This window comes from Leuciscus leuciscus, assembly GCF_965113295.1.
Source record: "Leuciscus leuciscus genome assembly, chromosome: 13".
Taxonomy (NCBI): Eukaryota; Metazoa; Chordata; class Actinopteri; order Cypriniformes; family Leuciscidae; genus Leuciscus; species Leuciscus leuciscus.
This window is the reverse complement of record NC_138737.1, coordinates 14,539,602-14,549,895: the sequence shown is the minus strand read 5'-3', so window position 1 is coordinate 14,549,895 and position 10,294 is coordinate 14,539,602. Positions and strand designations below refer to the sequence as shown.

Here is a 10,294-nt window from a genome sequence, read left to right as displayed (position 1 = left end):
TTCTTGCCGACTCGGAGCGTTTTTACTCGGCAACACTCGGCTCCGTTCGCCGATCACATGCCACCGGAAGCATGGTTTATTCACGCATGCGCGGCAGTCATTCGATTATTTCCGTTTTTACTCGGCAACACTCGGCTCCGTTCGCCGATCACATGCGTCAAGCCTGCCCCTTTCTTCTCTGTGTGGCTCATTTTGCGCCATTTTGTCCGCACCACTGTGTTGATTGGGTTTTTGAGATCTGTTGTGGAGCCAATCAGAAGGGTACCGGACAACCGGAGAAACGGTAAAGGGTTGCGCTTGCTCTAAGGGAAATGGTAGCTGACAACACGGATTGGTTTGTCAGTGACCAACCAAATGACTAATTCCTAATACAGAAATCAAATCGGTTAATTATGCGAGAGGTAGAGAGCGCAAGCCATAAGCTATACGCGCGCGAGAACGGACACTGGACATGAATGATACTGTTAGTGAAGCTGTCGAAAACAAAGACAGACCTGCAAATGTTTGTGAAATAGGGGCTGTTTTGTTTGAACTAATTAAAAAGCATCTCAGTTACCTTGGTTTGCCCATAACAAGGAGCAACTGTTTGTGAAATGCTGCAAATTTGTGAATTATTCAGACCTCCTTGTCAACTTTTCAGCCACTTACTGTGTGTGTGTAGCTAAAAACATCAGACAAACAGTCAGAATGTAATATAAGATGCTGTTCATAATGTTAAATACCTTCATACCTTCAATAAGGAAACATTCAGTCTCAAAATACACCTGGCCTCTGGCCAAAACCTGCAGCCATCACGACACCAGACAGAAGTCATGGTTTCATAGAAGACTGCTAGTTGTTCTTGAACTGAATAATAAGTAGGAAACGCCTTGCACCTAATTTATTTATTTATTTTATGTTTTTATGAAAAATTAGGTGAGGAAGGAGAGATGGAGCAATATACAACTACAACCGGGGATCAGATAGTGGTGCAAGCTGCCAATGGGCAAATCCAGCAGCAGGTAAGAGCCAATGTAAACAGCTTACCGTTTTATCAGTGACTTTCACTGTGGGAAAAAGGACCATGACTGTGTGTTTGATTTTGTTTGTTTTTTCAGGCATTTAAATATAAACTTGTCTAAACTGTACATTTTACTGTATGTACTGCAGATGTGTATAAGGTGCAGTAGTATTTTTAAAATAGGAGAGTAATCTACTTCAGGAAGTGGTTACCAATTCAAGGAAAGGACTGAGTAAATAGTATTGAACTGGCCTGCAGTCTCTCTCCTTTGAAATGAAATACGTCAGTCCTGATAAAAACAAAGTTAATGTGACACAAACACACCCAGTTCACAATCACTATATTAATCACAGCTTTCTCTCTCTCTCTCTCTCTCTCTCTCTCTCTCTCTCTCTCTCTCTCTATATATATATATATATATCCTCCCTTTAAAAAGTTGCTAAACTATTTTTTACGATTGTGAATCTGTTGAGAACCACTGGTCCAGAATATCAAAAATGGATAGTGTGAATTACAGGATTAGATTAGGAAGTATAAAATAACAAAGTGCATTTCTGTAAGAGAGAATGCAGAGCAAAGTGTGATGTGGGATTGTCCACAGGCTCAGGGGACCGTAACTGCAGTACAGCTGCAAACAGAAGCACCTGTCACTACGGCAACAGGCCAGCAAGTGCAGACGCTCCAGGTAGTTGTGTGAACTCCGACCTTCAGGCTTGTGATGTTGCATGCGTCATGTCACACTGTCTGCGAGGATGTGAGCTCGTCCAGCATGCCTCGCTTTCACTTACAGCAAATCGTGATCCGGTTCGTCTAATGTTCCATGTTGTCCATGGCATCAAAGCATCTACTTGGGACACATTTTCAAGAAGAAGAATTTGTGTCTTTTAATGTGTCTGGAACAGAATTTAAAAAGATTTTGTAGAGTAACTATGGAGTCATTACTATAAGATCACTTGCATGTTATCACCACTTTATATTGATCAGTTCACAGCACTTTATGGATTTTGGATGAACTGCATGATTGTCTGATTATCATGTTGAAACATGAAATTCTAGCTCCTTCATTCCAGCCATTACCACCAGTCTGGGTCATTTTCTGTAGAAATTATAAAACAGTAATAAAATGTATTGATAATAAAATTTCCATCATAAACAGTGATGTATGTCCTGTGTAATGCCTAAAGCTGCATGTTCAGGTCTAATATTGTGTTGAATATCTACATCTCACCATGCTAACTTTCAGTTTATGTGTGCGCTCAGGTCCAGGGTCAGCCATTGATGGTCCAGGTGAGTGGCGGGCAGCTGATTACATCCTCAGGTCAGCCCATCATGGTACAGGCCATGTCTGGAGCTCAGGGCCAGACCATCATGCAGTTGCCTGTGTCTGGAGCTCAAGGCCTTCAGCAGGTAAGTGCCATTCTGGTTGTCATCAACACTCCTCATTGTGGGAAAGTCTCCTTAAATAGATCTGTAGATTGTTCTATTATACTGAACAGCAAAATTATCCACATATCCCTCTGATATTTTTATGTTAATATTGCGCATATTTGATGAAACAATGGATGAGGATAATGATTATTATTATTACACTTAACAGTAACATTATCTTAATATCCATTTGTTGTTATTATTAATGCTCATATTATAATGGAACAATGGTTTATTATTATATTTCAAGGTAAAATGATCTAAATTTGTCTCTGTTGCCCTTATTATTGTAATCAGTGTTTTTTTTTAATGTGTAAATGTAGATCCAGTTGGTTCAGCCGGGTCAGATTCAGTTGCAGGGAGGTCAGACTCTGCAGCTGCAGGGTCAGCAGGGTCAGACTCAACAGTTCATCATACAGCAGCCCCAGACTGCCATTACCGCGGGCCAGAACCAGGTCTCAAACACACTTTATTCTTTTCTCTTGTCTGTTTAGTTGGAATGTAACTAACAATTCCAAACCTAGAACGCTTATGCAAATAAATAACATCGGGGTTAAAATGGTGTGGGAACGTTGTACTTTGTTTTTTCACTGATGCATATTATGTGGTGCACGAATTAAGAGAATGCTGTCATAACAACTATAATGACTAGTTTGTGCTATTGGTATAAGGCAGATTTCTCAGATTACTTTACACTGGTTTTTTTGTATGAACTATAAATTAATTTGTGTTGTGTATTACAGGGGCAGCAGATTACATTACAAGGACAGCAGGTTGCCCAAACAGCTGAAGGACAGACCATTGTATACCAGCCTGTGAACGCTGATGGCACAGTTCTGCAGCAGGGTATTTAAATACAATATCTATACCTGGCTTATCTGTCTTCAGTAAACATTAAATCAGACATGAACAAGATAAACTATATGATCAATCAGGGTTTTAACAAACATGAATATGCCATACTGAAGGTTATTCAGGTGAGGACTAATAGTTCTCTCCCCTACATAGGCATGATCACCATCCCAGCAGGCTCCCTTGCAGGCACTCAGATTGTCCAGGCAGCAGGGGCCGCAAACACCTCCACGACCAACAGCGGGCAGGGCACAGTCACCGTTACCTTGCCAGTATCTGGAAACATGGTGAACACTGGGGGAATGGTCATGGTAAGACCTCCTGATGAGGTATCTAACAAACTTAAACCGTCCCCTTCATTAGTCATCACAGGTGTAGGGGGGTGCATGCTGTGTTAAAACTCAATCACCTTGCTTGTGGACTCGCCTTTTCACGTGCTGATCCAACCTTCTGAAAAGTAAATAGATTTGTACAAATGATTTTACCTTAAAGGGATAGTTCATCTAAGGGCTGGGCAATATGTCTAATCGAATATTTGAAAATCGTGACTCATCCCTAATAAAGTAAACAGCGCTGAAATTCAACGAAAAACACAAATGTCTTGGTGATTTAAACTAGTTTAAAGCCAGACGAAACAATGCTGACATTCTCAACAGCGCTGACAAACACAAGAAACATTGTGCAATGAATGATCCAGTTAGAATTTTCAATTTACAAATCACCATCATTTACGATGGATTTACTGTGGTAACACTAACTGCACAATTTTATCGTGGCAGAAAGTATTTTTGTTATTAAGCTATAGCACTTGTGCATTTGTATTTATAATAAATGTATTTAGGCTACTGTTTTTAATAACAAATACCATGGCATAGAACCCATATAGTTACATTTTGCGTGCTATATTTATGGTTTTACCTTGGTGATTACTTCCATCTATAGTATCATACATTTAGATTGTGATAACCATGGTAGACCCCTAACTTAAACTGTCAGAATATATAAAATATATATAATATAAAATGTATATAATATAAAAAAAATTACCCAAATCCAAATTAGGTTGTTACAATTTTTTATAGATGTTACTGTTTTTGTTAACAAATTTAACTGCATCACCAACTCAAGCTACTGTCAAATGTGCGTTTCTAAGAGACAACATATGTACCGGTAATATAATTAATATTGCAGCTTGCACGGCAAACTGTACCAAAGATACGTGCCAATAAAATCAGGTAAAACAAACCTATTTCAGGATTTGAAAAAATATCACCTGTTAGAACACGCAGAAACTAAGTAAAAATAAATAAATATATAAGATATATTTATTTTGTCAAGGAAAAAAGGAAAGAAAATTGTAGAGAAAAAGTGTAACTACCTCAGATTTGTGAAATGTTCACCTGTTTACCAAATATTTGTCATGTTCTTACAATAAAGAGTGGTTTATAACCACTAACAGTCTGGTTTCTACAACTTTCACTCAGGAGCAAAAATCTACCTTTAAACTTGAAAAAAATAAAGATTTGTCATTTATCTGATGATTATCAATATCGACTGATATCGACTTTTTTTCTATCTTTTTTTGCCATATCCCCCAGCCCTACTTCACTGAAATGTTGTTTCAAACTCACATGACTTTCATTATTCTGTGGCAGTGTTCATTTATCATTTATGTACTATTATAGTATTTATTACATTTTAAAATGAGCTTTTATTTGATATTTTCAGTTTTCATTTGAAATTTAGTTTAAGTTTTAGTCATTTTGTTATGTGCTTTTGTCATTTTATTAAGTTTTATTTTTTAATATTTCTATTGTAATTTATTTTTGTATAAGTTTTAATAGTTTTAGTACTTCAACTTAAACTTGTTAATATCAGTTATCATCTCGGTATTTTGTGGCTGAATGTCGATATACAATATATCTCTGTATTTTCTACTCTTTTTTTTGGGGGGGGGGGGGTCAATGTTATAGGACAATGTTGTCCTATAAACAATGTTTATGTTGAAGGCTATGAAAACAAATATGGCAAAATATGGTAGGTCATTTTCAGGGGAATTTTTACTTTACAAATTACAGACATGGCCGATTCGCACGGGATTAAGATCACAGACAACCTCCGCAATTATTACAAATTACTAGAGGTCACCGGGTAATACTTGTCCCGTGCGAATAGGGCTATAGAGATACACTTGTAGGTTTAATATCTACATATGGCACATTTAATGTACAACAAGAAATATTTGAGCAAAATGTATATCCGATGTGTATCTGTCAGAGCTTCGGACGGAGCAAGCCACTTTAAACTATTGCCTATGCATTAACTATATTGTTGTTATTTTGAAGCCCTTAATATAAAGCCTGTCTCATGTTTAGGACAGATTTGATTATGCACTTCCTCTGTAGCAGCTCACTCTGAGTCCTCCGCTATTTTTTAGATGTGCTCGTAATATCAAACTACTGTATCTACATATAAACGGTATTGCCTCATTCTATATATTTTAAAATATATTGATATATCGTACAAACTTGATATACCGCTCAGCCCTAATGGCATAATTTCTATGTTCCTTAAATTGTATAGGCTTACTAGTTTGTTTGTTTCGTCTAGTATAATCAGCGTTTTGCCATGATTAGAGTTGCCTCGGTGTCGCTATTATGTCATTCCCTGCTAAGGCAACATTTCGAATTTTTGTTTAAGTGTTTTAAGTACAAGTTTTTCTTCTAATATTTATGTTTTATGTTATTTATTACAGAAAACAATTTGGATCGGGGCTGTCAAAATTCAAAATGACAAAAAAACACCATAAAAATATCATAAAAGTGGTTACATTTAAGTAATTGAAACTCGGATATGACACCTTTAGACCTTTTTTGATGTGACCCTTCATTATGAATGATTAGGTGTCACATTGACTGATCACGATGTGGCATGCTTGAAGTGGGAATGTGAAATAAGAATACAGTGAAGGGGAAGATTGTAAATTAATAATGACACATTTATTTGTTTATCTCACAAAGCTATTGCATGAATTGCAATATAAAGTCATTTTGGCCACTTTTATGAATTGTGAACAGTGCTTACTTTGTCATTTGGAGCCTGACAGCCCGCAGATCCCCAGATTCAATTTAGCTAGGACACATTTTTCCTTTTTTGTTCCATGAGAGAAAGAAAGTCATACAGGTTTGGAACAACACAAGGGTGTAAATAATGATATTGTATTTAAGGTGAACTATTCCTTTAATATGTAATAGCATTCAGTGTCTTTCAATTAAAAAATTAATAAATCCTAGTTTCAGGAATCTTCCTAAAATTTGATGATTTACTCAGAAGCAAGTGGAAAGTGGCGACCTCCATCTGCTCTGTTAATATTTAGCATTGATTCAGGTGTCAGGATGATATCTGCCTGTCGCCTCTTCACAAATGATCCACTCAGCTGTTCTGTGGGTGTCCTTTTCTCACGCTCGTGTGTCATCAAATTTCAGTCCATATTACATCAGCTGTCACCTGACTGATCACTGGATTGCTAATTAATTTGATTTGATTGATTGATTTTAGTTGTTACATTTGTTAATACGTTTTTATGTCTGTTCAGGTTTGGACATAGATTGAATTAATTCTGTGTGCCCCTTTTCTTTCCTTCCCGCTCTTCCAGATGATGCCGGGTGGTGGTGCTGTGCCAGCCATCCAACGAATCCCTCTGCCAGGAGCCGAGATGCTCGAAGAGGAGCCACTGTATGTTAATGCCAAGCAATATCATCGTATCTTAAAGAGACGGCAAGCTCGTGCCAAGCTGGAGGCAGAGGGCAAAATCCCTAAAGAAAGAAGGGTGAGTCTTCCTCTTCTGAATGCCATGATGCGCATCTTGAAATGAATTCTGTCTCATATCCAGACTGATTCCTTACTCTCCCCTGTAGAAATACCTTCACGAGTCACGTCACAAACACGCCATGCAGCGGAAGCGCGGTGACGGGGGGCGCTTCTTCTCACCTAAAGAGAAAGAAGAAATGGCCTTGGCCATGCAGGTGAGAGCGCAGGGCCATGTCAAGCAGGAAGACCTCTGCAATGCCACCGAACTCGCGAGCGCACATTGGCTGCCCGAGCACACTGAGCCCCTCGCTTAGACGCTCATCTCCGCTTAGCAGATGCATTCTCACTCCTTTCCCGGTGTGACATGCTGTCATTGGCTGCTCTTGCACGCATCACCTCCTGCTTTTTCCTGTGCTTGTTGGCTGCTTGATTCTGTCCCATCATGTCTCATTGCTAGTTAAGCATTCGTACGAACAGACTGCATGATCTGCAAAATCTGCCGTGTGGTATTTTATGACCTGCCTGTCTGAACTTGGATTTCTGTAATATTTAACAAGAAAAAGATCATCTCTTCACAGTCATGACATAATCACGATGAAAAACACTGATATTCCTTGCATACTGATGCAGCTCTTCCGAATCGCTGATACAATGTGACTGACTTTATCATGTGACTGTTTCTGTTTGATCTAAGCACCATTATTATTTACAGCATGGAGGTTAAAGAAAGCATGAATGCTCAGTTTGCTAAGCTCAATCATGAAATCACTGCCTGAAAATATCTTTTTCTTTTTCTTTTTGAGGAACCAGTTTAAAAGAAATGAGATTTGTTTGAAATGTAAATATTTGATGTTGTTTTGTGTACTACATTTTTTGAGGAAGCATTTGTTTTGTTTGGTGGATACTGTACTTTCTTGCTTGGCTTAACCTGTGCAGTGTCGTCACTGTGTTCATTTTTGTCGCATGTTGTGATTTTTATGCTGAATAAACATTCTGACTGACTTCCAAAAGGTTCACTGAGAAAAATAACTCAAACTACAAACTCAACTATCGTTTTAAAGTTTGGGGTCAGTAATATTTTTTGGTAACACTTTACAATAAGGTTCATTAGTTAATATTAGTTAATGTATGAACATTACGTGTTCTCAACATGAACTAACAATGAGCAATTCATTTGTTACAGTATTTATTAATCTTTGTTAATGTTAGTTAATACAAATACAGCTGTTCATTAACTAATGTTAACAAATACAACCTTTGATTTTGATAACGTATTAGTAAAAGTTGAACTTAATATGAACTAAGAATAATAAATGCTGAAGAAGTATTGTTCATTCTTAGTTCATGTTAACTAAGGTAGTTAACTAATGAAACTTAATGTAAAGTGTTTTTTTTTTTAACAAGAAATTAATCCTTTTAATCAGCAAGGGCGCATTTAATTGCTCAAAAGTGACAGTAAATACATTTACAATGTTAAATTCTATTTTCTAAATGCTGAAATTATGCTTTGTTAATCAAAGAATCCTGATTTTTTTCTTCTTCAGTTTTTCACAAAGATAATAAGCAACACGACTGTTTTCAGAATTAATAAGAAATGTTTCTTAAGCACCAAAAATCAGCATATTAGAATGATTTCTGAATGATCATGTGACTCTGAAGCCTGGAGTAATGATGCTGAAAATTCAGCTTTGATATCACAGGAATAACTTACATTTTAACATTTTACAACATTGCTATTCTACTGTATAACTGTATCAAGTAAATGCAGCCTGGGTGAGCATTAGAGACTTCTTTCAAAAACATTTAAAAAAAACTTGCTGACCCCAAACTTTTGAACAGTAGTGTACTGTGAAACAGCAGTGAACCGTACCTTGTGATTCATGATTCCAGTTTGTCTTGTCAAGTCATTTTTATTCAGAAATGTTTTGGGATTTAATATTTCCAGGTATTTCACTGACTAGAACAGGACAAATTTGAAGCTTTGAAGTTTGTAACGTTAAACAGTTCTACAGAACAGAAGTCTAAATTTTCCTGAAATCCAACGATGTGACAGCTTGGTAAACATAAACCTTTTGCTGTTTTTTCTTGGTTATTCAGTGTTTTTCCTGATGCTATAAGTCATGATGTCTCAACCCTAGTAAAAAGGCTTAGTGCTGAGTGAAGCATATCTAAAATTAGGCGAGAGGGTAATGATTGACCCTCTTCCTCTCCCCCTCACCCCTGCAGGAGCAACAGGACCAGAACCAGGCTGGAGACGAGGCTGTGGCCCAGATGATCCGGGTGTCATAGCACTAGGACTGCTACCATTTTTAGTGACTCTGAAGGCCCAAATTTACACCAATGTGAATCTCCAATGCAACACTAACAGTCCTAATTCATCATGGCCTGTGTTTCTCCTGTCTCATGTCTTCCACTGAAGGGAGGGGCCATGTTTTCTGTTTTCTCTCTATGGTCTGCTATTGCTCCTGAGGACGCATATAGAAAGAGCCATTACTGTTAATGTACAGCGTAATGAATTCAGCTTGCTGTTTAAAAAGCAATTAAATAGCGAAGCGTAAATTGACCTACAGAGACGGAGAATACGCAGCTAACCAAGGGCTCATTTACCGTGATGTTTCTCAAAGGTGGCAGTATGGCTTATTGTAGTGTTGTTCAGTGTAGGCTATGTGTACATGTTTGGAATGGGGAAAAGAGCATTGGGGGAAACAATAAAGGCAAAAGGGCAACATTTTTGGAAAATCAGTCCTAGTCACCAAGGAAACACTGGGCATATAGAGGTGTCCTTGTTTCCCAAGCTTTTATCCAGATTTCCCTTAACATGAATTCATTTAACATTAGTGTTTTGAAAAAACTATCATTTGTAATTTGAGTGAGTTTTGTGTATCCAGTGACCTGTGTTCCCACCTCATCTAGTTCCTACTTGGAAATGTGAATACTCTTGAGTTATTGTTTTGGACATTGAAGTAGTCTAACCTGTATTTTGATTTTAAAAAATGTGTGCGAAATGCATTGCGAAAGATATTGCTTTGTGAACTTGTCTTTATTATTCTAATCTGTGTGAGCACATGAAGGATGTAAATGATCCTAAATCAAACAGTTCTATGACTTGATCTACTAGTGCAATTGAAATCAGATATTTTAAAGCAGTGTCTCTTAACCAGGGCGCGGGGCGCCCTACAATTATTTACATGTACTTATCTGAGT

The 10,294-nt window shown here is 37.5% G+C and overlaps 1 protein-coding gene across 6 annotated transcripts; it reads left to right on the top strand.

Moving 5' to 3' along the window:
• The first annotated feature begins 42 nt into the window (after positions 1 to 42).
• Positions 43 to 10,111, top strand: nfyal (nuclear transcription factor Y, alpha, like). Of its 6 annotated transcripts, XR_014211453.1 has the most exons (11): positions 43 to 283; positions 916 to 1,001; positions 1,602 to 1,688; positions 2,261 to 2,407; positions 2,752 to 2,883; positions 3,172 to 3,274; positions 3,437 to 3,609; positions 6,936 to 7,109; positions 7,198 to 7,305; positions 9,036 to 9,147; positions 9,317 to 10,111. XR_014211453.1 is itself a non-coding variant. In XM_082189337.1 (10 exons), exons 1-10 carry the CDS (start codon positions 58 to 60, stop codon positions 9,377 to 9,379), a joined length of 1,299 nt encoding a protein of 432 aa, XP_082045463.1. In that variant the 5' UTR covers positions 43 to 57; the 3' UTR covers positions 9,380 to 10,111. The 6 variants fall into 6 exon arrangements, 5 of the variants coding, with proteins under 5 accessions (XP_082045463.1, XP_082045462.1, XP_082045461.1 ...); XM_082189337.1 differs by lacking the exon at positions 9,036 to 9,147; XM_082189336.1 differs by lacking the exons at positions 9,036 to 9,147; positions 9,317 to 10,111 and having other exon boundaries at positions 3,437 to 3,591; positions 7,198 to 8,092.
• Positions 10,112 to 10,294: the final 183 nt, after the last annotated feature.

Excerpts from the sequence above, each read along its gene's own strand:
- nfyal (XM_082189335.1), top strand. The coding sequence starts at position 58 with ATGCCACCGGAAGCATGGTTTATTCACGCATGCGCGGCAGTCATTCGA. Across the intron at positions 1,002-1,601 it reads ATGGGCAAATCCAGCAGCAG|GCTCAGGGGACCGTAACTGC; the intron begins GTAAGAGCCAAT and ends GATTGTCCACAG. Across the intron at positions 2,408-2,751 it reads GAGCTCAAGGCCTTCAGCAG|ATCCAGTTGGTTCAGCCGGG; the intron begins GTAAGTGCCATT and ends GTGTAAATGTAG.